We start from the raw sequence: 27,639 nt of genomic DNA on the forward strand, positions 1-27,639 counted from the left end.
GATAAGAGCCCATCTCTTAAACCCTAGCTCAGACATGTGCCTCGAGAACATCTTCCTCTGTCAGAGAGAATTTTGGTGAATATTGGTGAAGCTTGAAAATCATGAAGTATGTGGCAGAAAATCTGTTCCAGGATGGTGTGGGTGTGTCGATAGAACTGCTGAAGCCCACTCAGGAGAAACACAATCCTCTCAGATTAAAAAAATACTTCAACCTGACTGGAAGAAAGCACTAACACCATTATCTTGCCAGTCCACATATTTGCCTACCCAAATTAAACCCAGCCAGGAAAGAGGCGAAAAACTTTCTTTACTTAACTTTAATAATTCAGTCACATGTAGATCTCAGTGCTTTCATGTTTACAGCAACCTTATTCCAACATAAGTAGTGTGTTAAGACAGTTTTTGAATTTCACTTTACAGGGTCTTTAAGTCTGTTTAAAAGTTCAGTGTGACTGTAGGATCTCCTGTGATAATCCTTCACAATCTCACTGAACCTTCTTGGTTTTAGATGCACGTTGGGGTACACAACTTGTATTCAGCTTGTTAGCTCAGGCATGATCCTCGAGAACAACACCCAGAGAGAATTCGACAGTACACTGTGTACAGTAAATGAAACTCATGTAAAGCAGACACAGAACAGAACTAGAATGAGTTTTTCTCTTCTGTTTGGCAACGCAGTCATCTGTCGCATCCTAATCAATAATCTACTTTTTCTTAACCTTTCAGACTTTTCAGAATACACAGAGATGGAAGACAAGCCAAAGAGTGGAGGCTCCTGATCTGAGGATCCATGAGAGACTGAGGGGAAGATAGGAGGAGACCAATGACGGAGGGCTCCTGTGAACAACGAAGAGACTATGGGAACAAAAATCTCATCTGACAAACTCCAACTGAACAATTTTCTGAAAATTCAGAAGCCTGATGATCAAGCAGCTCTCTGATCATGTTACTTGAATTAACTTAAATCTGCACCTTTCGCTGCTGTAGGTTGATTCCAACTACACTTTGATTATCAACTATGGATTTCTAAATGGGACTGTGAAAGTATGAATCAGATGTAAGTGCTACCATTAAGAATGATGGTAGAATTAAACTGTTTGAAATACTGTAAATAAGAAATTATGTAATGACAGAGCACAAAGCTGTTGTTAGAGGTCTTTATTATTGGTCTCACCTGCCTTATCCATGATAAACATTCCCTCTACACCTCTCATACATCAATACGCCACTTAAGACAAGTAGCCTGTAAACATTTACAAAAGCATACAACAAACAGAAAACTGGACAAAACAAAGCAGGAACTGTGATTACTTTAAAACAAGACCTTAATCTTAAAGTGAAAAATCAAAAACATCAAATGATACAAGATATGAACACAGCAAGTCCAAAGACTTGATGGAGAGGAAAAGTTTAAATGGGCTCTAGGGTTAATATCCATCTCTTCTTTAGAGCTTTTCAAACTTAATGCAAAAATGCATTAGAAGCAACCAATTCTGCATGGCTTTTAATTCATATAAATAAATATTGTATGGTAGTGCCTGATTACAAATTATTGTAAATCTTTTACTATACTGAAAAGATAAGATTTACTGTATAAAATGCCAAGTGCATGTTCATAAATTTTTCCTCCCTTTGGGAAAATATACATTTCTCAGTAAGCACAAATCAACAACATTTCATCAAAGAGGAAATCTGCGTCTTTAAAAAGTGACACAATCCAATACTACAGGAACCCCCAAGTTTAAGTGCAAACGTCCCATCACAACATCTGCATGTACAATAGCAACATCATATCAAAACACTCTAATACAAAACATAGATTCAGATGTCTCCCCCGTAAGGCTTTGATTCCTAAAAACAGCCGACGCCACAGCAGGGCAGCGCCCTCCCAAATACACAACAGAAAGAAACATATGCACAATTACACAAAAAACCCAAATAGTTGACATCTAAATATCTGGCCTTTACAAAAATAAAAATTAATCTTAAAATCGTATCAGTATTACAGGAAAAAGGGAGATTACACAAAAATAATAAGACAGGTTTTATAGATATATGTATATACTTTTTTTGAGTAAATTTGTTTTTACACAAACATGTAAGCAGGTTAGAAAGAGACGCCGCCTGCTTAGATTAATTTGTGTTGATGTCTGTATGTACAGTTATGCATCCTGAAGAACACTGCAGCACTTTAACATCCCTGGAAGTTTTACTTCAAACTGCTAGGGCTGTGATTTGGTCTGTACAGAGATATGGCCTTAAATAAGTTCTGTCGTATACGGTTACTCCTGTGAAAGTTTTAATGATTGAGCTTCATCCACTATCCAGAGACAAACGTGGGCTTGGCTGTGGTAAGGCACCTTCAAATGAACAATTACACTGGGCTGTAGGCTGTCGGGGCGAATGTGTGAGAACAAGCTAGATTCACTGGTCATCCCTCCCTGTGTTAAAAAGGGACACTTGGGTAAAAACACTGAAATGTGTTCTATCCAAGTATCATGTAAACATGTGTGACGCACATTAAACAGCATAGAAATATGGACCTACGTCTTGAGTCTGTGTCTCAGACTTATGGCTTCTTGTCATTTAAAACAGGTGTAAACCTCTTATGGCTGATAGTCGAGACAGGTTTGGGGCCTTTATGGCTGAGAGGCGCTTCAGTTCTCCGGGAAGTTTCTGAAGACCTCAGGGTTAAGTGATATAATTCAGGTGGATAAGGCTAAGCAAAGGTTGAGGCTGATCTCTAAGATTTGAATGCTCAAAATAACTGCACCAATGCTGTAATATCAGACAGGGACAGTCGTCCACTGGTGCCCTGGCATCCATATCCATCCTGGGCACTAGTACAGAAGCGGCTGTTTACACAATGGTCAGCCCAGGTTCAAAACTAGCCCGTGACTCCTTACCTGCACGTCATTTCCCCCTCTCTAGTCTCTCTTTTCCCAGTTTCTTAGATGATCCAAAGTCCACTAAATAAAGACATATAAGCCCTAGTACATCTCTAAAGTATCTATCCCAATCATTAAATGCACAAAAATGGAGAAGACTTGTAAAAATCAACACAGTCTCATACTCTGGAGTGGTTTGCACTATAACCCCCAATTTCCACATAGGTCAACTGTGCCGCGCTCTGAGCCTCTGAAGCACCACGGGTTCGCTCCGACCAAAGGCAAGCGACCTCACCCACTGGAAGTGGGCCATGGCGTGCACCCCTGATCAGTGGGCAGAGATCATGGGAGAACTGCAAGTTCACACAGGAACAGTATGTCAACGGTGCACTATTCGACCTTTTTGGGGTTCATTTATCATCCATTCTGGTATAAGTCCGTGATATTATTGCTTCCACCATTGGGTGAGTACATTAGGAAGTTAAAAGGTTAATGTTTGCTTAAAGGATCTGTGGGTTTATGTAGAATTCTTTGGCTAAATGTCCTCAAAAGTGAACTTTTCCACATCAATGGCGCCATTGTAGCTCTGTGACCCACTGACCTCTTGGTGCTCTCGCTGCAGGATGAGACATAATGTTGGTATTGTGATGATTTGTGATTGGGAGTGTATGCATTGTGTTGTATTTTGAAAGAACTGGATATTCTACGCTTGTCACTTCCTGTTTGGAGCTTTCTGATCGACAGGAATTGATGCAGTTTGGCAGTGGCCAGTGCTGAAAATAGACCTGCAGAGTATCTAGAATTAAGCTGAGCAGGGTGGCGCTCCAGGGATGCGTTGCTGCCGGTCTGGAGCGCCTGCTGTGAAAATGCTCTGATAGACTAGAGAGGGAGTGATTTGCTCTGCAGTACGATTTGCCAGCGGATCGCGGCGTAGTCACTTTATGTGGAAATTGGAGGCCCAATGTCTTGATTTTTTTTTAATTATTATTCCTTAATGATTAGGTTAACAAGTAAAAATACACGTCTTCATTACCTTCCCAAAAGTATGATTAGAGGATTAATTCCACTCATGTGTCTGGACAATAATTTAGGCTTGATTTAACTTAATGGGAAAAATGGGGCTTGGAGATTTAAAAGCATCCACATTCACATAAAACACTTCTGCTTCCGTTTTTTTCATACTCAGTATCTTGTCCAGTGCAATCAAAACTTGATATGGTATAGTAATGTGCTGGAACTACTCCATATCAAGGAGCCCCACAACCAATTGGAGACTAGCACATGACCCCCATACAAAAGACATTTGACACTTTGGTTTCTGTGTGTATATGAATTAAACTCAAAAGAATTCATTGGCAAACTTCAAAGATGATGATAGGCAGGTTTTATGACTCCTGGTGAGAGCCAGTGAGGACAGATTAACCAGCACCAGCTTTACTCTCGTCTAGCTTTTGACAAAAAGTTGAGTAAGGGTATATTCAGAGATACCAAAGATACAGTCGAATGATTATGTTTACCCTCCCAAATGAAGAACTTAATAGAAGTGTGTTCAGCATGAATTCTGCCTAAACATAAAGTTATTCTAGAAGAGTGTTATGAGGGCAATCATGTTTTGTACCATGGTTTGCTGGGTTGATACACAGAACAAGTTATGGCTTCATTTACTTTCATTCCCACATGAAAGCTTATGAGCTGGAGGTTGACCAGGCCACGCTGGCTGGCAGGTTTATTCTGCCGCTTCTTTGCATTAGAAAAGTCATAAACTTTTAACGCATGGCAACTTTGATTATGGCCACATAACAATAAGACTGTAAAGGTAAAAGTCCTCCTGGGTTTGGCTATTCTGAGCCAACAAACTGTGCACACCTAAGCAGGAAAGGGTTGGGTAAAAGAGGCATCACACAGTTGGGTCAAAGCACTACCCTTCAAGAGGACTGTAAGTTAAGGACAAAGCATGAAAGTGAAGAAATATCGTCAGCAAAGGTTAGAAACTCATAAAATGTGTTCTTTTTTGCAGCAACACTAGCGCACAATCCAAGGACAGTCTATAAAAGGAACGTCTGCTTTCTCACTGCTCTGTGTTGCTGAGTATGAAGCAGATTGTCGCTGCTGAGGGTTCAATTCACATGCAGTTTCCGTTGCCATGGAAATCCCTCCCTCATTTGAATTGCTGGGGCTGAGGATCCCAAAAAGCCAGGCGTAATAAGCCATGAGTGCATGAAGAAACGATGGCACCAGTGTGTATGAGTGCAGGATAGCATCTTTGAAACCAAGTCTAATGTTCTCCTCATCCATGAACCTGGACAGCAGATCCTCTATGGATCCTTCCTTAACAACTCTGATGGTTGTAGATTATCTGTGGCAGTACACTTTAAAGCACCGGAGTGATGAGGAATGGCAAAAACAGAGCCCCCACATTATTGTTCTGGATGTGAAAGCTGGAGCGCAAGGAGGAGGGAAGGTGTAGTGCAGTGATGCCGTGGGCTTTAGCACTATGTCTTCTGAGGGTCTGGGGAAATGGGCCCAGGTGTGTTGGTGCCATCCATGCTGTGAACAGGGATCTGGAACTGTGGGGTGAGGACTGATGGGAACTGAAAAAGAAAAAGATGGGCAATGGTAAACACCTAGATCAGAAAAGAAACCCTCAACAATGTGTCTTAACAACATATTTTAACAGTTTCTGATGCTAGTATGGATCAGTACCAACAACAGCTTGATTCCTTGTTTCATAAAACAGTTTGTGAGTGATGCAGCAAGCAGCAACTCAGCAGTTTTTACCAGGATGCCAAATTTCTCTTGTAATGGAACAGAGAAAAATGGAGACTAGGGAGGCAGTGGAAAAATGTTGTTACCATGTTCCACAAAGTGGAGGTGGTGCATTTTAATATCTTTATCTCTGCCTGAAATTTGCTTTAAAATTGTTTAAAGGAAAGGCATAACCTTTAGCTCACCATCTTCTAAAATTGTCAACATAAAGCACAATCAATAATCTTTTCTCCACCTTAAAACAAAAAGTGATGGATGCTGGAATACTGTTGGTAACATGTTTTCTTTTCTAGACAGTTTTTTTGCACACTAATACACACTAGCCTCCTTGCATCCAAAATCATCCAAATGAAATAACTGAAAGAATATGGCTGGGTGATAAAATTACCTCAACATAAAAGGTCTGCACTAGGATCTGGTCTTTAAAACCATCAAACCTCCCCCCAATTCTACCGGGTACAAAGTATAACCGTCAGATGTTTAAAAACCCACATTATACAAGCAGAACATGCTCGTATAAAAGAACCCTTTGACAAAGTGCTCCAAGTCAATGATGGTGAGCTCCACTGAGCCACAAGTTCACTTTACAGGAAGCTTATTAGAAGTGAGAGCTTAAAATAAACACAAGAACCAATGAAATTAATCTACATTTCACAAAAAAAGGGGTTAGGATCATTTTGAATATTTTTAAAAACTGTTAATGGTTTAGTTGTGCCTGACTTTGCTGTAGCAACAAGCACTTCCTGTGGCTATCAGTAGCCTAAACTCCATAAATGCTCATCACCTGCCAACACACCTTCTATATTAAAGTCCACAGACCACTGCATCTCAAGTAAATAGTTAAGGTTTCTAGAGTCCAAAAGTCTTGAATTTAAGAAAAAAAATAATCTGGATTTTCGCTAAAAGAGGCAGCCATGTTTCAGATGTTTTGACACAACATCCACCCGAGGGTGCAAGGCTAAGACACAAGTGAACTTGTGTTCCTTTCTGAAACTTTGTGGTAGTTTGACAACTAAAAATAAAAAGAGATAGAAAAGATATGCCTCAGGTGGAGGCCAACCAAGATGGAAAACTTACCACTTAAAAATGATACTATCCCAGTGAGTGAATAAATTATCTAAGAGTTTTCCATTGGCACTGGCTATTAAAGGTGTAGCAAGTAATTTATTTTTAGTGTCGTATGCCCACAAAAAACACAACCCATCAGGGTCTTGTTATTAAAGCCATCTAACAGAATCACACTTCTGCAACATCTCCTCGGGCCAAACTCTCACTTTAGGAAAACCAGCAAGGGACGATGCTCCAGCCAATGAGGAGGCTAGTACTTGCAGCCAATCAAGGCTCAGGTCGGAGGGAGTGTTCCTATTGGCCACTGTAGTAGGTGCGTTTCTACCTCTCAGCTCAGTGAGAAGTTGATACAATGGCAGAGTTACGGCAGGGTTCGGCCCTATGTAGAATTTGTTCATGCTGAGATGAACTGTTTCCTTGCTTGTTATGTGGCCACTGATTTCAGTGGAGCTACGGCGCTCGAACATGGAGAAAAACAGCGGGGGGGGGGGTTATACATGGTTCTCATCAAATGTTACATACTCAAGCTTGAACCAGAAACAGTTAGTCCTATCATCTCTCTAACTGTTAAAAGTCCCTGCAACCTTACATTTCAGATCCTGATTATTTAACCTGGCTATACCTGGTAAATTCGATAAAGGTTTATGGTCACTGGCTCTGACGATCCTCTTAGCTACTTCTAGAGCGACAAATTTTAAAGTGACTGTGACTTTTATGTCAGAATCTTAGTATTAATTGCTTGCCTTGCAACACATTAAAATCTTCTGATCTGGATCTTTAACAACTAAAGAGAAATGAAATGATACTAAAGCAAGCAGGAATGTGTATACTGTTTTATACTGACCTGGAACAGGTGAGCTCCCTGGCGTCGTGTGGCTGGGCTGAGGGGAGCCACTGGACTGAGCGTGCTCCAGAAGTGGATGTTTGAGAGTAGAGGACTGGGAGTAAGCAGCAGGGTGGGAGTCTGTGGAGGAAAAATAACATGACTGGCTCAGTACTGTAAGGCTCAATCAAAACACAGCATGGCTCACATTGTTCAAATTCTGGAGGTTTTCAGATGCATGCCACCTGCAAGTATGTGTCACAACAAAGCCCTAAAAATTTACAGATGACTTCAGCACTTTCCAAACATTTTCAGACTTGCCTTCCACACATGCTCTAAACACCCAGAGATTGTAAGAGTCAGACACATTCTCAGCACTCAGATTCTAAACCAAGAGTCAGAAATCTGTTGAACACAATCAGTAATGTTTTATTAAAAAAATCAGACCTAATCTTTGTCAGACGGTGAATGATCTTTGACTCTCAATTTTAATTTTAAAATTATTCTCTCTTAATCTGAATCAACCACTTTTAAAAAAGGTAGAAACATAAAGACATGTAATCAACAATGAATAATTTTGGATTTAAATTTAGTGATTCCTTTAAAATCTGTAAGCACAAATATTGACCAAACATATAAATAGCAGGCAACGCTTAAAATCAACCAGTGGCAGCAGAGACAGGGGAAAAGGAGGACATTTATTCATAAGCCGACACAAAATCTCATGATCAAATCCGACTGAATCGACTGAGGAGGGACAGAACAAAAACAACATTGTCTGACAGCAAATTTAATACAGTCCTTAATATAGCAGCACAAATAGTCATGTGATCTCCAAATAGCATCACTTGGAAACAACCAAACACCACAAGACCCAACAGCCAGTCCTTACAGACCACCGCTGCATTGCTGCCACCTGCTGGTCAAGTTTAGTGACTGCAGAGGGTTTTCTGTATGGTTTAAACACGTCTAACAACAGTCATGGAAGAGAATCATGAAGATATTCTAAATGGCAATCAAATTAATTAAAATCAAAAAAGCAATATGAAATCTAGAGGGAATTAAGTTTCTATCTCTATCTACAGCTGAATAATAATGAGGGGAAAAAACTGTTATTGTGGAGATGTGTGTGCAATATGGAAATATACATAACTTACAGGAGCTGCTTAAAAGAAATGCTGGGAGTTTCTAATGGTGTAAAATATGTACATTAATATTTCAATCTTAAAATGAAAGTTTAATTATTTGGATTTTATGTCTATTTTTGTCTTTGGCCTGCTCCGTATGAGGGAAAATAAATGTGATGCATTGTCCAATACTGTTTTTTTTTTAAATCTTGTGATAAAGGTAAAAATCTAAAACTTAAGATTTTCTGTTGGCTTTAGCTACAGCTATTTGCAACACATTTCTCTTCATTAATCCAAAATGAATCAAGCATTTTTACAGCCAAATTCAAGAAAATTACTCTGATGGTTGGTAGATGGAATTAGCATCACCTGACTGCACAGAAACGGTGGTAAAGGAACCCTGCATGATCAGACAAGTTCATCTTGTTGGATAGATATTTGTATCTCTCATATACATATTGAAAAAAACCCTAGATATCGGCATTTTGAGTCAATTTGAGCTTATACACTCACCAGGAGGTTGCCATGTTTTGGTCCACACCGGCAGTGTGACGTCACATAGCCAGAGCGCTCCTCCCCGTTGCTACACAGTAACCACTGTTTTAGACCTGCAGTGTGTTTTGCTGCTTGCAGCTTTTGCTGCCATAACAGCTTTCATACCAGGCTAACACTATTCAGTTACTTTCAACCCCTGCCAAAGTGTCGTACTGCAATAACAATGAGTTTGGACTTACTATGCAGCCCTATTTGGAACTTTGGCCATTTAGTGTGGTGTGTTTTTTAAACATAAGCTACAGTGGGTGGAGTACAGGCCTCATTACACTGGCTGCTAACCTTGCAAAGCACATGGATTCGCCTGTTTCTGTGTTTCTCACTGGCAAATACATCTTGCAAAGCTCCCATCTGAACTGTTCGGGCCCGGTTAAGAAAGTGACTGGACCAGCGTCGAGGAGCAGCACTTTTGGGCGCAGCAGAGTCATATGCAAGCAGCGAGAAGAGGCCAGTGCAGTTATGGCAGAAGAGATTAGCGTGGATGTGCCAATTTTATCAGAACTTGATGACATTTCTTCATTAAAAGATGAACAAAGGACAGCAGTGAGTTGTTTTCTTTTCAAAAACGACAAAAGTCGTGTACTGACGTGTCTACAGTCGCCATGTTACGTGCTATGCAGCTCTTTATATAGTTTACTCTCAGTAGCAGTGCACCTCGGTTTGGGACCGTGACGTCACATGTTTTGTTGCTCTGATTGGCCTGTAAAGATGTGACAGATAGAACGTTCATCCAATCCCCCTCTGAGTTTATTTTCAAAGGTTCTGCCCTTTCCCAAACGCTGTGTATGAGGTTTTCAAGATGGATGTGTGAAACAAATCCATCTGGCGTATCAGGTTAACTGGCTGCAGCGTTGGCATTGAATCCAGACACGGTTTAGTGAAAAAAAAAAAATCTATTTTCTCCCTCCCAACATCTTCTGTTTTCTCTTTATCTGCTCTATCAAATACAGAAAAAAGCCCCAAAAAATTATTTCAAAAAAGTTAGGGTCCATTTTTTAAATTTTGGAAAATTTGAGGTGGTTATTTCTGTGTGTCCAGAAAGATTTGGTATTCATAGAAAGTGGTGTAAAGATAAACAAATCTGAATCAGTAACCAGTCTTGAACTTAAGATCCAACTAGTAAAAATGTATCATAAACCGGTCAATGGTATAATTATAACATTATAAATTGGTTTACTGCTCGTTATCAGAGCTTTCTGCTTTTACCTGCAGAAGCTAGGGCTTTTTCTCAATTCACTTTTTGTGTTTCTTTGTTTCCCTGACATGGGTTATTTCCTCACTTGGCTCTACCCAGCAAGGATTTAAAAGAAAGATACGAGGAAAAGACATGAAGGAAGAGGAGGATCATTGTATTGTTTCTTTCACAGTCTTTGTCTGTCTGATTGGGCCAACTACAAGTTGCAAATCTGGTTCATCATTGGGTGCATCATTTTAGTGTGCGCTTCACCTCCAAACCAATCATGTTGTGACTACTGCAGGGAATACACCGATGCATCCGAGCTTTGAGTTCCTTAAGAATCCTGCACTCTCATCCATCCTCATCTCTTTCAGGCGCATTTAGTAAATTAGTAGTTTCTTCATCGTAGCAGAAGGAGAAAAAGGATGTGCAAACTAGGGCTGAACAATTTTGAAAATTTTTGAAAAATTTTTTCCCCCACTTTTGCAATTGCGATTTGACATGCAATTATTCCTTAACTTTCTTTCATTCCTAAACAAGGGCTGAACAATTCTTTAGAAGTGTGTAATTCTGATCATTTTGACTTGTATTGCAAATTGGATATGAATTGTTGCAATGAAGGGTTTTTGTCATTCTTACATTTCATAAGAAAAAAGTACAAAAATGAAGAAAGTAGGATTTTTTGTAAATTGTTATAAAATAAATGGCATCTGAATGATTGCACGATATGCTGTGCATGACATCTATGCTACAAAAAAACATGTTTTAAACTGGTATTTTGACACAAATTTCACGTCAAAGAAATATTGCACCTTTTGTGATTTAAAAATTGCAGCAGGCCATATTGCAATTTAATCTAATTTTGGATTAATTGCCCAGCCCTAGTGCAAAATAGAACCCCAGGTGTGTTACAGAGCATCGCTAAAGTGTCTTACAGTTCTCCACCGCAGAAATCGTTTCATATGGACTTAATATAACAGGGGGAAACTTTCCAAATATTTGCCTGTCAGTACACTTTGGAGAGAAGTGATTAAGTACAACTGTAGCAAAAAAAGGAACAAGTGTATGCTAAGAGGCTAGCACTAACAGGGAGCACAAAAGGACCTGAATATTAGTCACTAATCAGGAAACTCTGTGGTTATCACAGCATCTACAGCCCATTTTATTCTTAGAGTTTGTAACCACAACTGTTGCCGAAAGTGATTCATTTCATGACATAATAAATACATCTGAGCCCAGTTACTAAACAGACAGCATTTCACCAAGCTGGAATTGTCGTTTATTCATATAAAAGATGGCAGATCCATGCTCTTACCTGCAGCATTGCTGGTGTGAGAGAGGCAGTGGGTAGAGAGGGACTGCAAAGGTTCATAGGGGAGAAGTCAGAGGTGGTGACCAGCAGAGTTGGAGGGATCTGCAGGATTTTGGGTGGCTTGCGTGTCTTTCCTGAGCTCTGAGTGCTGACTGTGGTGCTGCTGCTCACTGAGGATGAACTGGTTTCAGCGTCCACCAAACTATTCTCCTCTCCAGACAAACCCATGCTGTTGTCCACCTGGTGGAAAAGAAAAAGGCATTTCATTTAGTGTTTCATAAATAAATCAAACATGGTCTAGGCATCAGAGTAAAACAGAAAGAGATTTTAATATAACAGGAAATTTAAAGACAGTGTATCAATGTTCTGTAAGCATTACTTGACAAAAATAAACCATAACAGTAATAAGGCATCACTGAAGAGAAACGTGAAAACTTGTTTCGGAAAATAATAAAATTTAATTGTGACAGCATGTAAAAGTTCTGGCCAATCACTAGTGGCAGATTCTTCATAGGAAACGCAGAATCTGCATGTTTGTCTTTATCAGTTTATACTGATGTTAAGCCAATGCATTAATGCAGCCCTGCAAAAAAGAGCTAAAAATTAGTAAACAAGAAATGCAACAGCCTGTGAGGCTCTGTGTGTTCTGAATATGCAAGCAGGCAGTTGTTAATTGACCACAAATAACTGGTAACTTGTAATTTGTCTGGTGAATTTTGCTGCCATGTTGGTGAAATATCTCTTTGTTGGAGGTTTAAACTCCATTCACCTGACTTCATGTGGAGTTTGTGTTTAAGCTTTGATCAGATTTGACTGACACTTGTCTCAATGAGTGGTGTTTTTTTATGAAACCTGACAGCCATGGTGCTACACAGAGACAGTGGGTGCTTCTCGTTACAAAATTTTGTCCATCCTCGCCTCCTCTCTCCTCGATTGACTGGGAAATCGTTTTCCCTAGGCCATGATGAAGGATCTTCCAGTTCCTTAAATGCACCTGGAGGAGGCGAGGATGGAGGAGAGAGGAGGCTCCTGGAGAAGCCAGTCAACCCCCCGTAAAAGTCCTTTTACCAAAGGTGCAACGTGATTGGTTTGGAGGCGTGGCATCTGCCAGAAAAGCTGCACCTCTGCACAGTTCATGACTGTTTTTCATTCTCACAGCACTTATTTGCTTGAAATAAACCCTTTAAATAAAGATAGATTAAACAATAAATATGTTCATGTTTTAACATTATACAGGATGATATAATCTGACAGAATTATGACCTCACTAAGGCAGAAGATTATTTATAGTTCCTATTTAACTGAAAAAAAAAAATCAGCATAAACTCACAGAGCTCTGTGGTGGATTATTGATCAGATTACAGATTATGTGAAAGAGAGCCTCAGTTATCAGCAAAAAACACAGATCTGTAGGCTCCATAGATGAGGATATCAACAATAATTAAATGATTAAGTTTATAAACCAAAGTAATTCCACTGACAGTCCGATATGTAAAATAAAGAATGCTTTTCATAAGACATTTTATGGCTAATTTTGTGATCATTTTTATAGTAAGTCATCAAAAAGTTTTTTGAAATGATTTTAAATACGGGTCTTCTAATGTTTGGGCTATGAGGGTGAATCAGCTGATCAGCCCATAATCAGTACCTGACGTCGCTCAGACTGCCACTGTAAAGTGAAGGATTTCTCATTCACTAAGTTGTGCCTCCTGTCTCTTCCTTTCATCTCTCTTTCAATTCCTTGCTGGATGGAGCTAAGAGGAATCGATACGAACGGAGGAAGGAAGGATACCACAGTGTGAAATGAGAAAGACCCACTGTCTGCCATCTTTGTTTGGGATGTAGTCAGCTCAAGGCTTCAGGTCTGTGTGTCTATTTTACTGAGACGGTGGCTGAGCTGCAGAGCTGAGAATCAGAATACGACATTTGCTTCATTCACATAAAATCCAGCAGTTCCACAGTGATGCAAGTATGTTACTTTGTTTTTGACTTGATCAGCTGACTTTGCTGAGATAATGTCAGCATTAAAACAGGTAGCATTTCTGAAAAAACCCTTGAAATTTTCACGCAGAATTGAAAACCTCTCTAAGTGAAGATGTGACTTAATGACTGTGGACAAATAAGCCTAATCAAGTGAATAGAGTGCAAACATGTCACGATATTGTGTAAGATAGACTAACTAAAACTATCAAACTAAGTCCCTGCAAGTCAAATGGGATAAGGAGTATAGATGGTTGGCTGGATGGATTCAACTACATATACTTAAACATTTTAGTTCCTGCTTGGATCAGAATATTTGTCATTTAGAACTCTGGTTACTGACTTTTTGTGTGTTTGCCTTGGTTTGAGGAGGGCTGTATGTATACTAGCCTTTTCCAGTGCCTGTATGTCTGCAGGCTGAGATGATCCTGACTCAATGTCGCTGTCAATCACCAGCTCCTGGGATGATTCAGGCACTAGACTTGGGGAGGGGCTGGTCGAGGTCAGGTCTGATAGGCTGAATGCTGGTTCTGATGGACGGATTTGCTCAAATGAGTAAATGGACTGGGATGGCAGGGAGGAGTGTGTGCTGACATCTTCAGCCCTTGTGGGCAGTGCTTGCAGAGGATCCAAGTGGTTGGGTATCAGCGTGGGCTCTATTATAACCTGAGAAGGCGGTGCTGGTGCTGGTGCTTGCTTTGGAGGGGTGTTTCCAAACTTGATGACGGATGGCAGAGCATTTGGCTGTTGTGGCTGAGGCAACTGCTCCTGGCTATGGGCTAAGGCAGTGATTCCTCTCTTATCAGCCATCTTCTCTGCAGGATTCTCAATTTTGATTGACTTGAAGAGCTGGCGTCCATTTTGCAGAGAGTTGAGGGTAAAGGAGGTGTACAGGCCAGAGTGGATATAGTCATTGCGGTTTGACTGCTTGGTACTGGAGCTCTGAGCTGCTGCGACGCCTCCTGCCTTGCTGCGGTCACCAGACTCATCCTCCTGTTGGATGCTGTCTCCTCTCTTAGAAAGGGAAGGGAGGCCCCCTGCATTAACATCCCCACCCTCTGTTCGCATAGTAACATCTCCTTTCAGGATGTCAGGATATGACACAAAGCGATACACAAACTTCTGACCGTTCACTTTCTTTATGATGTTCTGAAAAAAAAAAAAAAAAAAAATAGAAGATAAATTTAATGCAGTTAAATTCATCCTAAATTAAAGTAAATGTTCCATAAACAGTGCATATAGCAACAACAGTTCTCTTTATGTAGTTTGCCTCTTCCATAGAGGCCCAGGAAGAAAAAAATAGAAGAGTGAGACCACAGCAAAGCCTTGTGCGTGGGACAGCTCTGTCCTTCCTGTCTGTACCAAACTAGCAGCCACTAATGCTGCTGCCAAACATACCAGAGCAGCCCTGCCCAGAACGCCCACTGGGTCAGACTGGGCTTCTGTCAGACCACAGGCAGATTGAGAGACTGATGGCACTCTCCCTCCTCACTGCATGTCTCTAAGCAGGACTTTGACCATCCTGAGGTGCATTTAACTTGCATTTATTGTGCTGGTGCACCCTATGGTGCAGCTGCTTGGAGGAAACAGTCTTCCTACTGCTGCTTTAAAACATGCAGTTATGCAACTTCAGTTTCATGTAATTGGCCCAAGTATGCAAGATTAAAAAAAGTCTGATAGACAGATCTAAGAAGGGAAAACATATGCCATCTGATATAAGAAAATGACATAGCTGTAATAAAAATAAATCCTTTCAATTTCAGTTGTCTAAAGATATGACTATGTATATTACCATTCTGTGGCCTCACTTAACAAAAGTGTTGATTACACATTTCAACCCTTTAATACACTTTTGACAGTTCTAGATACTTACAATGGGACAGTAAAGATAAATTGAATATAAAACACCTGAATAAAAATCAGTGCAGAACTCTAAAGTCTGGTTATCCTGTCTCAAAATGAGGCAGTGGTGGTACCCTTCATACTGTGTACCTAACATTAATGTGTAGTGTATGTAATGGCTCAACCAAAACTTTCACAAGCAACATTTGGAAATCTAGTGATTATTTAATTGAGAAAAGACTTCTTTTTTGTTTTTCTAAAAAAAAAAACAAACAAACAAATGTGCGGGATGTTGTATACAGTATTTTAAAGATGTTAGAGTTGTCAAATTCACCCAATGGGGCCATTAGAGGATAGTATTCTTCATGAAAACACGTTTTATGTTGAGGAATTGTGGTGGTACTAAGTTACACAATAGTAGCCATAACACCAAATTTTAGTTTTAGGAAAATCTCAGCAAAGGTCACTAACGTTAAATTTGTGGTTTACTGCTGCTGTGTGAGGGGAACACAACGAGGCAGGTAGATTAAGTCCTGAATAACATATGCAGGCAGAATAGAGAAGAATTGGAATGAGGAAACTGCAATTTTTTTTTTTTAACGTTCATTTCTGTGTATTTCGATATGCTAAATTAAACTGATTGGACATGATTTAGAAAGGCATACACCTCTCTATAGAAGACCTCACAGCTGACAATGCATATCAGCACAAAAAACAACCCATGAGGTCAAAGGAACTGCCTGCAGAGCTCAGAGACTGGATTGTTTTAAGGCAGAGATCTGGTGTGAGCCTTTCCAAATCATGTCTAATTAGTTTAACTTATCACAGGTGGACTCCACACATCTCAGCAAAGATCCAAAGAAATGGGAGGAACCTGAGCTACATTTTAAGTGTTTTTCACAAAGGGTCTAACATTATAGTTTCTTATTTTTTGATACAGTTGCAAAACTGTCCAAAATTCTGTTTCTACTTTGTCATGATAAGGCACTGAGCGTAGATTAATGAGAATAAAAAGGGTTTTCTGAACGTAGCATCAGTCTGCAACATAAAGTTGAACAATGTGAAGGGGTCTGAATCCTCTCTGAATGCACTCTAGATTCCATGATAAACATGAGAAAAGCTGCTTTCAGGACTTAGATGCGCAGTCATCTTGTTTGCCTACAGCCTATATTTGTGGAAAGCTCTGTTATGATAACACATACTTGAAATGATCTTTATCTTTTTATTGTAACAGCCTAAGGGGACTGGCTAGAGCTGTGAACGGCAACTGGAATCAGTGAAGGAGTAATGAGAAGCAGAAACATAAGACTTAGATTAGAGCTCCAGGATTCCTGACAACACTGTGGCCAATTCACCAATCAGAATGTTTTTCCATATTCCAACTTAATTCTACCCACTGAGCCCAACATCAGACATTTATAAACAGATGAATAGGCGGCAAGTGGTCCAAAACTTGACAAGTCCTCAAAGCTGAAGAACAACACATGCTTCTAGTTTTGTCTGGGCCAAGGAGGCAATGAAATATTGGGTAGTTGAAGAAGCAAGGAGATGTGTGACATCTTCAGTGTGTGGGCTGCAGGAATACAGATGGCTGTTGAGTGACTCAATTTTGATCCTTCTGGTGAAAGCATACTGATTGGCTTATTTAAAATGTAAAACAACACCGGCACTGGGCTAAGGCATTAAAAAACACATGGCAGTCACTGGGAGTCAATAATCCACTGCATGTCCAATAATAGGGACACGCTGATGTGTTTACCTTGTCATAGTAGTATCTCAGGGCCCTGCTGAGTTTGTCATAGTTCATGTTAGGCTTGTTCTTGCGGGCTCCCCACAGACGGGCCACCTCCTCTGCCTGCAGCAGTTTAAACTCCCCTTCCTCATTGGTCCAGCAGATCAGCTGCTCATTACTGGGATCCAATAGGAGCTGGAGAAGGAACTGCCACAGGGTGACAGAGTTGTCCATGTCTCTCACTAAAAGAAAACAAAAATTGAAGACAATAACTATTAAAAGACAATAAAGCACAGCTGTATTGAGAACAGCATAATAGTATAGAGATTCCTGTGCTCAGTGTTGCAGCAGTTTGTTTTCAATGTTAATTTTGGCAGCTATTTTTAATTTTAGTCTTGGTTTTAGTCCTTAAATGAAATGCATTTTAGTTTTAGTCACATTTTAGTCATTTCTACCCTTTTTAGTTTTAGTCCATAAAAAGTCCTCACATTTTAGTCTTTAGTCTTTTAGTCCAAGCATTTATTTTCTAGCCTAAATCTGGTACCAAATCATGGCAGTGTTCTATGCACTCTGCTAAACCTGGGGTCCCTGCTTTCTACAGCTGAGAGGCAGAATAGATACAGATGCATTGTTTTTTGACAGATTTACCCACAGTGGAGAAATATCACAGATTTTGAATGTCCAACGAAAACTACATTACATTTTAGTCTAGTTTTAGTCATCTTGAGGAAAACTAAACTTAGTTTCTGTAAGTTTTAGTCATTACAGATCTATTTTTGTTAGTCTTAGTCTAGTTTTTGTCATGGAAAAAGGCTGTCGATGAACATTGTTAGTCATAGTTTTAGTCGAAAATTAAGTTTGTTTAATAAAGACCTTAAATTAAGTCCTTTATGTGTCCAACTGATTGGATTTATCAAATTGTTATTTCATAGACTTTATTTTTATGCTATATTTATTTTGATCTGTTTTGTATTTTAAGGTCTTTTCTTGCTCTGTGTCCTGTTTTTATCTTGTTTCTGGCTCTGTAAACATCTCAAATTGGTGCATGAATGAGCATTGATCTGAAAGAAAAGTTGCCTTGCCTTGTCTAGAGTAAGCATGGAGCAAAACCAAATGCAGCAGTATGTTGAAATTGCAATTCAGGTTACAACAAAGTCTGATATGAAGTGTAGCAGGGTAAAAAGCTAACAAGAGCCAACATCATGTATTTAAAAAAAAATGCACATGGTGTAATGTAAAGCGGGTACAGAGAGTACTCAGTACTCATTTTGCAAATTTATTAAAAAAGAAAAACTGCAATATCACACGGCCATAAGTATTCAGACCCTTTGCTGTGACACCCGTATATTTAGCTCAGGTGCTGTCCATTTCTTCTAATCATCCTTGAGATGGTCCTACACCTTTACTGGAGTCCAGCTGTGTTTAATAAAACTGACTAGACTTGATTAGAAAAGGCACATACCTGTATAACACCTTACAGCTCACAGTGCATCTCAGAGCAAATGAGAATCATGAGGTTGAGGAACTGCCTGAAGAGCTCAGAGACAGAATTGTGGCATGGCACAAATCTGGCCAAGGTTACAAAAGAATTTCTGCTGCACTTAAAGCGGGGTACACACATAAGGATTTTCTAAATCTTAAGAGATTTTTTATCTGTTAGAGACCCCACACGAAGATAAAAAATCAGGCACTGAGCAGTTTTGATCGTACTGTGTGTGGTGTGCTCCAATAATGTCAATGCAGCACACCACACACATCATGATTCTGTCCCACCATCGATCTAGAATCTCGTCTTCCAAGCCAGAAATCTCGCGGGATCACATGTGATCTAACAAAAACGACAAAGACGAAGAAACATAGCAGCAACTGGAAATCACAACACACAACATGGAAGAGGACATACAAGAAGAGGGAATGATGGTGTTCTTGGGACTATTTTTAACGGAAAAATCCCGAACTTAAAAAAAAAAAGACTGTGGAGAAAATCCTGGAGACAGCGCCAACAAGGACTTTATAGTCTACTGGGCGAGCTAGAGGTGAGTTGTTGTCAAATGAAGCTAATGGCTGGTGTTATTAGCCTAGTAACACTACGGCTTAAATGTAACTTAGCTAAATAAATCTGGCAGCTATAAAGAAAGAGACACTGCACAGTTAATTGTGTTAAAGCCATTCATTTGAATTATGTTGACAGGCAGCTCGCTTCTTGATTGGCTACATTCCGTTCCACATAACAATTCATGGAGTCATGATTCAGGAGTTGTCGGCTTTCCCCACACGCGAAGATTTTTGGTCTTAAATATTGAACAAGTGTAATATTTAAGATTGTCGGCCCCGAACCATTTTCAGAGCCGATTATCAGGACAAATTCACTCTTAACACACCTCAGACCACGGGATAATCTTATAGGATAATCTTATAAGACATAAGATAATCGGGTGTTGGTCCTTGGTCAGGAAGGGGGAAAATCGGGACAAAAACATCCCAATTATCTTTATGTGTGTACCTCACTTAAGGTTCCTAAGAGCACAGTGGCCTCCATAATCCTTAAATGGAAGAAGTTTGGGACGACCAGAACTTTTCTTAGAGCTGGCTGTACAGCCAAACTGAGCAATCAGGGGAGAAGAGCCTTGGTGAGAGAGGTAAAGAAGAACCTGAAGATCACTATGGCTGAGCTCCAGAGATGCAGTGGGGGGATGGGAGAAAGTTCTGTAAAGTCAACCATCACTGCAGCCCTCCACCAATTGGGGTTTTATGGCAGAGCGGCCCGATGGAAGCCTCTCCTCAGTGCAACACACATGAAAGCCCGCATAGAGTTTACCAAAAAACACATGAAGGACTCTCAGACTATGAGAAATAAGATTCTCTGGTCTGATGAGAGCAAGATTGAACTTTTTGGCCTTAATGGGTATGTGTGGAGAAACCCAGGCACCTCTCATCACCTGCCCAATACAATCCCAACAGCGAAGCATGGTGGTGGCAGCATCATGCTGTGGGGGTGTTTTTCAGCTGCAGGGACAGGACGACTGGTTGCAATTGAAGGAAAGATGAATGCGGCCAGGTACAGAGATATCCTGGAAGAAAACCTTTTCCAGAGTGTTTAGGACCTCAGACTGGGCCGAAGGTTCACCCTCCAACAAGACAATGACCCAAAGCACACAGCTAAATTAACAAAGGAGTGGCTTAGGAACTCTGTGACTGTTCTTGAATGGCCCAGCCAGAGCCCTGACTTAAACCCAACTGAGCATCTGACTGACCTGAAAATGGCTGTCCAACATTCACCATCCAACCTGACAGAACTGGAGAGGATTTGCAAGGAGGAATGGCAGAGGGTCCCAAAATCCAGGTGTGAAAAACTTGTTGCATCATTCCCAACAAGACTCATGGCTGTATTAGCTCAAAAGGGTGCTTCTACTCAATACTACGCAAAGAGTCTGAAAACTTCTGACCATGTGATACTTCCATGTTTCTTTTTTTAATAAATTTGCAAAAAATGTCCACAATCTGTGTTTTTCTGTCAAATGGGGTGCTGTGTGTACATTGAGGAAAAAATTAACTTAAATGATTTTGGCAAATGGATGCAAATTAACAAAGAGTGACAAATTTAAGGAGTTCTGAAAACTTTCGTACCCACTGTGCATCTGATGTGTGCATATAAAAGTAAATGGTCATCTAATAGCCAATGAATAAGAGGCTGTATTACAGTTCCAGGTGCACCATCTTGTAAAACAAGCTTTTCCGTCATATGGTTCCCACATTCTAGCGAGGTAATGGCACCCTACATCCTGAAGAATCAACTCCAGAGTGACTACATCAACAGCTGGGTGAATTCAGACACCCTCAGTGTTATTCCACTTTAGATAAGTGATGTACCAAGAGTTTGAGGTACACTGTCATCATGTTTATCCCTTGGTTATCTGGAGTGGATACTAAAAGCTAAACAGATGTCAAAAAATTGAACTATTCTTGTTAAGCTATAGCTTCTAAAATGCCTCAGTTTATCAAGAACTGCAGCCATAATGCTCAAACTAGTCAATTATTTCAACAAAAGAACAACACAAATATCATAAATTCTTTCTTTTATGGACTATTGAGGCTGCAGACTACTCCAAATCAAAGCTAAACATCTTGTTCACATCTGGCTTTCAAAGTTTGGCACAAAAATGGAATAAAAACTAAAATAGCCCGTCACAGACAGAGGCTGAGAATGATAATCATGACTAAATTAATTCAGGGGTCAAGGAAAGACATTGAGAAAGCAGACTTATTTTGACATAACAGCTAAATCTGCAATGAGAGTAATATATTTGATTTACTACAGATTTTCATAAAACAAAACAGAAAAATTATGTTGACTGTTCACCATCAGCATATTCTACATTAATACTGTAGATGGTGTGATGGTGACTTGCAAATATTTTAACTTTTCAACTTTGTGTGTATAAGAAGGTTTGCTTGGGACTGTACACCTATCTTTGTCATTTCAATTGTACTGATGCAGAACTGGTAACAGGACTACCACCTCCAATGTTCACATAAATCAACGCTCCTGATGTGCTTCAATTTGTTTTCTGTATTATGTTTTACATCACCGTCATTTTAAACTGGCTTCTTTTTCTTCATGTAAATATCTTACAATCTCGTACGGTAAAGTAAACTAAAATCTGATCACAATGAGAATTTAAAGCAAAACTTTTTTTTTTATATTGCAGATATATTTGAATCTAAAACATTACTAAAATAACTAAAGGGTTTCTGGCTGCAAAGGTGCGTTGACTGTCACAATCTTTGACACAACCATGACAGCTTCTTGTCTTTATTACAGATCCTATAAAAGTTACCGGATAACAAAAAAGAAAAAAAAAAACACTAAGTGGTTGACTTGTCATAGAAATAGCACTCTTTTACTTATGCTTTTGTTTTACTGTATTACTGTTTTAGATAACTATTTCCCCCAGTTAAGAGGCGAGCACCATGTGGCATTTAGTTTTCATACTTTTGGGCAGCTTCAGCATGTTTTTACATCTCCTATATGGCGGTTGGATGCCATAGGCACTGGTTGAACGCCTACACAGTGACTGATTGAACCTCCCCTAAGGACTGTGTGGGAGTGTGCAGAAGTTACAATCGTTTTGTTGCTCCCAGCCTCAGATATTTAAGATGCCTTCTCTGAAAGAATAATTAAAACCCATGATTAGCATAATAACTTATTCAACAATCCAATATAAACCAATGCCTTTAATACTCATTATAGATTTCAGACATTAACTTTTCAACACCTTTCAAGCCACGAAAAATGAGTTCCCTTCCTCAGTAGAAATCTTGAAATTATCACAAAAGACAGAAAATCAAGTTTTTGGGGGCCAATTTATTTTTGAAAGTCAACCAAATCCACAAAGGCCCTGAAAATTGTCTCAAACGCTAAGACAAATTTAGACAAGGAGAATTCAAAGTGAATGTATTTAAGGGCACAGATGGCTTAGCGGTTAGGTCAACGCCATGTACACAGGCAGCTAAGGTTCAAGTCCGTCCTGCTGCTCCTTTCCTCACTCTCTCATCCCTGTTTTCAACTCTAGCCACTATCCGTCTCTATCAAAAGGCATCACAAGCCCCAAAAATGTATAAATGATTGTACTGAATCGTATCATACAAAATTAGGTAATGAGTCAGTTAGGTGATCAATAAGTAAACAGACAAATAAGTCAACACTTCTGAGATCATTTTAAACCTTTCTGTCTGTTTCCTACAGGTATGCGTACCTGAAGATTCAAACAGAGCTTTCTAACTTCTCATTTATCCCTCACAAACTCCATCCTCTATCCTCCTGCATTTTACTTAAAACTCAAATGAAGTTCCTCACATCGAAGAACACTTCAATTCTTATCAGTCAATCTGGCTTCTATGTTGTTAAAGAGAGGTAAGACACAAAGACTGATACAAACAACACCTAAAAGTAGGCTATGTGTTTGGATCAACTTCTGCTCTGCTCATCTCATGGAGATCATTAAAGAGTTAATAGCCATAAAAGATCCATCAGGGAAATTAATTGCTGTGACTGGCAACAACTTCAAATGACTTCCCCAAAGCATCTGACTCTTCATTTCCTTTAATGCCTGTTGCCTCCTCTGCTCTTCGTGTCTTTTCTGGCATCACAGGATGGCGAAACTTACTGAAGAGGGGAGGAGGCAAGGAAAAGGTCTGGTGTTTGTGTGAACAAAGACTGAGAAGAGGTTCATTTCTTGTTGTTTAGATCAAAATGACTCTTTTCCCTAGTGGTAGAGCTACCTGCAGAAAAGAAAAAATGGCAGATGAAGGGTTCATGCTGTGAGTAACAATGTCACATTGAAGGTGGAGGCAGCTTCTTGTCTTTTGAACAGCTTCAGCTGTCTGGTCCTGCTGTCTCTCTGCATCTTGACAGCCTGCAATTGTATGAGAATTAAAAAAAGAGGAAAGCTACTCCCCAAGAAGACGTAGTGATGTTTAGATTTGGTGTTTGGAGTATGAATAAGGAGTCACAAAGTACATCAGTTTTCCTAAGCCCAGTGACATATTTAGGGATGTGTAAGGACAAATTATATTGTCAACTTGTGCCTTTTTTTTGTACATTGGCCCCACCTCAATTTTACAGACTAATACAGCTGTATTTGCAGACCTGGTGTTCCCAATAGGAATTAGTATAAGTAACAAAACGTAGTAACCAAAGGGCAACCTCTAGTGTTGAAAAATGAAGCCAAAGCTGAAGTGCAAAGCCCTGCAGTTAACCGAGTCTCCACTTCAGAGTCACATACTGTGGATACTCATCAAAAAAAAAAGCCAGTTTTTATAGCAGAAATAAACATGTTTACAGCCTTATTCAAAACACATATTTGGTCTGAATCTGTGTCAATTTTGGCAGCTATTTTCAATTTTAGTCTTAGTTTTAGCTTTTAGATGAAATGCATTTTAGTTTTAGTCACATTTTAGTCATTCTATCCTTTTTCTAGTTTTAGTCGACAAAAAACTAAAAACATTTTAGTCTAGTTTTAGTCCATAAAAAGTCCTCACATTTTAGTCTATACTTTTAGTCCAAGCATTAATTTTCTTGCCTAAATCTGGTACCAAACCATGGTAGTGTGTTCTCTGCACTCTGCTAAACCTGGGGTCCCTGCTTTCTGCAGCGGAGAGACAGAAGAGCTATGGATGCATTTTCTTGACAGATTTACCCACAGTGAAGAAATATCACAGATTTTGAATGTCTGGGGAAAACTACATTACATTTAGTCTAGTTTTAGTCATCTTGACAAAAACTTAACTTAGTTTTTGAAGTTTTAGTCATCACAGATTTATTTCTTTTAGTCTTAGTCTAGTTTTTGTCATGGAAAAAAAAAAGCTGTAGACGAACATTTTTAGTCATAGTTTTAGTGGACGAAATTAACACTGGCCTGAATAGTTTATTTCTTGATCACCACACACTGTGTGGAGAATTCTTAATATTAGTCATCCATTTTTATTCTTATGAAAGAATTATTCCTAATAAGGGGGCGGGGTTGTTCTGACTGGTGGACAGGCACATCATAGCAGTTTGTCAAGAGGCTTACGGCTAGAGGTGGGAATCTTTAGGCACCTCACCATTCGATCTGATTATGATTCATAGGGCTACAATTTTATTATTAATCAATAACTGGTGAATTCACTGTGTCAAACATAATAAATAAATTAAATGTCCACTATCCTCTAATGGGAGATGTGTGTAAACTGGAAATTTACAACTGCACTTAACCACAAGTAGCCGCATCTTCTCCTTGTAACATTTCTGAAAATACAAACATAAAAATGTCCTTTTCCACGGATGAACAACTGCTAATCTAAATCTTGCTGTTACGCACTGTGCATCAGAGTTCCACCTTTTCTGTTTCCTGCTATTCCACAGAATTAAATATTTAAATTATAATTGACATTTAGGTATATATCACTGCAGACTCTTCCACCTCCACATCACGATGCATCAAAGAATCTATTTCTTCTCCCACCTCTACTTACAACCTGATGACAACTCTTTTGCTGAGTTTTAAACTTGAATACTTACATACTGCCTTGTCCTTGGGGCTAGACCATTCATATGATGTTTGCACTGTACCAATTCTTCATACCTGCAGTATTTGTAGTCTGTGCTACATTAACTAAATTGCCACAGAGTCAACTCATCAGCTCGACTGTTTATTGAATTAAGCAGCCGTGTAAAAACGTTCATTTCTTAATAGCTGCATGATTTTTTTTAATATTACTGGACCATAGTTCAGTGAAATATTTTGAAATAGTTTTTTTAAACAACTTGTTGTAACTTCTAGGAAACAGAAAGCTCCTGCAACACCTGTAGTTAGACTGACATGTTTCTGCTTGCAGCCTTCATTGGGGTCAAATAGAGTTGTTCTGTAAAACTGCAATGTTGCTGGAGCTTTCTGTTTCCTCCATGCACCTTGGAAGTTGGTGAGGTTGTGCCAGACATACCTACTTCAGCTCTACAATAGGCTCAAGAACTGCAGTGGATTGTGTAGATTGAGAATGACAAGTGAGCTCAGATGACGTATCATGTATGCAGTCTATGGGAGCACTGATGTGTGCACAGATTGTTATGACTTATCATCTTAACACTGATACTAGTGAAATGCATATCTGGAATCTGACCATTCATTTTACTACCTTCACTTTTCGATAATGAGGTGCAACTCGCTTGTCATTTCAGTCTGATGAAGAGCAGCTGTGCTAACTACGTTGGCGCAAATTTGGTTTTTGGAGCCCTGCAGAGTGCAAGACTTTCTTTATTCACATAAAACCTGGGAGATTTCAAAATCCTGTGCAGTTTTTAACTTAATCATGCTGTCCATAAACTGAAGATTAGTCAGACATGAAGATTTCCTAACATCAGTGCCAAAAGGCCTGAGTAACAATGCTCAAAACTGATCTTGCATTTTGTAACTTCTTTTCCACAATCTCTCCTCATACAATGGTCCAATGTCAGGAGTAGAAATTTAGTTTCACACAAAGCTTCAGGTAGTGAAGCACACTGAAATGTCAAGGAGATCCCATTTTTGACTGAGGTAAGGATTAATTTACTGCTGCAAGGTCTTCATGGACAATATGTTGCAAAGTGGGTTTTGTGCAATATCCCTGTAATTCACAGCCTGAGAGCTGAGATTTTTCTCATACTTCTACACAAAAATGGTCATCTTCACTGTGTTGAATCTTACCATATAGTCCACTCAGTGCTATGGGCTGATGGTGACTTGTGCTCTCCATGTCATTGCCTGTCAGCAAGTGTGTGTGTGGGCTTGTGTTTCTCTTTGTGTAAGCTTCTTATGGATACGGATAAATCTACCCAGATTCATCCAGACCTGCTGGTGTGGAGACACACCCCCCTTACACACAATCTGTCCTGAACTGTCAGTGTAAAACCGGTGATATCAGGGTAAAAATAGGACAACGTCAAAACTGCTGCCAGGGAAAAAGATAACAGATGAACGTTATGTAACGTCCCACATTAGCAGTAAACGTTATCTACAAAGCATTGAGATATCCAAGGCTAGATCGAATCAGTGTTATAACATGGGGTTATTCGAGCGCTCCAACTGGAGGGACTGGTTTCAGAAACCCAGGAACCCACAGAGCACAATAAAAGACCACTTGTTGATAAACGGCGTTAGTTTCATTATCACAACACAGTCAACCAGTAGTTTCACGTACAATTTAAAGTCCCTGTGGCTTAATGCTAACCCCCTAGTGTAACACGTCTTTAAACAACCACAGAGACCAACGAATCATGATAGTTACATTAGTTTTATTACTATATGATAGCTATGGGCTAGCTTCGTTAGCCTGTATGCTAACATTACCTCGCTCGTGGAGCCCGCTGAATTTCCGAGTCGTCCAGCCGCGTCTAAATATTCCCAAAACATTGCTGGAAAGCTTCCTACTGTACCATATCTAGGAAACAAGTTCTAAAAAAAGGCGTGGAGAAAATACCTGAACATAAACACATTAAACTGCCTTTGGCTCGCACAGGCGATATATCCTTCAGAGGAAAAAATGTGACGTTCAAGTCACCTCGTATATCAGATAATCGAAAGCCGTCGACGTTGTATATGTGCTGCATGAACGCTTTTTATGAAAAGACATTTTCAGTTCAAAAAGGAATTTCTGCGATACAGGAACTCTTTTTTGTTTCATTCCATTTTATTTTCTATCTAAATGTGAAAATAACAAATTGACTGTGAAATCCTTGGTCATACTTTTTTGGCGCAAAATCTAGAAGTAATTGCAGTGATGAAAATAACACCATCACTCTGAGATTTTCACCGAATCCAACGATAGTCCACATGTATGTGCAATGTAACCTTCG

The 27,639-nt window shown here is 39.6% G+C and overlaps 2 protein-coding genes across 3 annotated transcripts in view; one reads left to right on the plus strand and one right to left on the minus strand.

Moving 5' to 3' along the window:
• Positions 1 to 3,420, plus strand: part of mfsd4aa (major facilitator superfamily domain containing 4Aa) — a 28,353-nt gene extending 24,933 nt beyond the window's left edge. The window contains exon 10 of the mRNA XM_041783943.1: positions 727 to 3,420. Within this exon, the coding sequence (XP_041639877.1) occupies positions 727 to 779 (53 nt within the window). The 3' untranslated portion in view covers positions 780 to 3,420. The remainder of the gene's footprint in view (positions 1 to 726) is intronic.
• Positions 3,421 to 3,852: 432 nt separating this feature from the next.
• elk4 (ETS transcription factor ELK4) lies at positions 3,853 to 27,334 on the minus strand. Of its 2 annotated transcripts, none has more exons than XM_041783878.1 (6): positions 27,134 to 27,334; positions 17,295 to 17,509; positions 14,084 to 14,842; positions 11,717 to 11,953; positions 7,567 to 7,686; positions 3,853 to 5,479 (listed from the first exon to the last, which is right to left on the minus strand). In XM_041783878.1, exons 2-6 carry the CDS (start codon positions 17,499 to 17,501, stop codon positions 5,381 to 5,383), a joined length of 1,422 nt encoding a protein of 473 aa, XP_041639812.1. In that variant the 5' UTR covers positions 17,502 to 17,509; positions 27,134 to 27,334; the 3' UTR covers positions 3,853 to 5,380. The 2 variants fall into 2 exon arrangements, with proteins under 2 accessions (XP_041639812.1, XP_041639811.1); XM_041783877.1 differs by lacking the exon at positions 27,134 to 27,334 and adding an exon at positions 26,492 to 26,574.
• Positions 27,335 to 27,639: the final 305 nt, after the last annotated feature.

The sequence above is a fragment of the Cheilinus undulatus genome, linkage group 3, assembly GCF_018320785.1.
Source record: "Cheilinus undulatus linkage group 3, ASM1832078v1, whole genome shotgun sequence".
NCBI lineage: Eukaryota > Metazoa > Chordata > Actinopteri > Labriformes > Labridae > Cheilinus > Cheilinus undulatus.

What these genes read in the sequence shown, in the direction of transcription:
- elk4 (XM_041783877.1), bottom strand. Translation starts at nt 26,540, where the DNA reads ATGGAGAGCACAAGTCACCATCAGCCCATAGCACTGAGTGGACTATAT. An exon ending in AGCACTGAGTGGACTATATG is followed by an intron (nt 17,510 to 26,491) that starts GTAAGATTCAAC and finishes GTTTTCTTTTAG; the next exon opens with TGAGAGACATGGACAACTCT. An exon ending in TGAGATACTACTATGACAAG is followed by an intron (nt 14,843 to 17,294) that starts GTAAACACATCA and finishes TTTTTTTTTCAG; the next exon opens with AACATCATAAAGAAAGTGAA.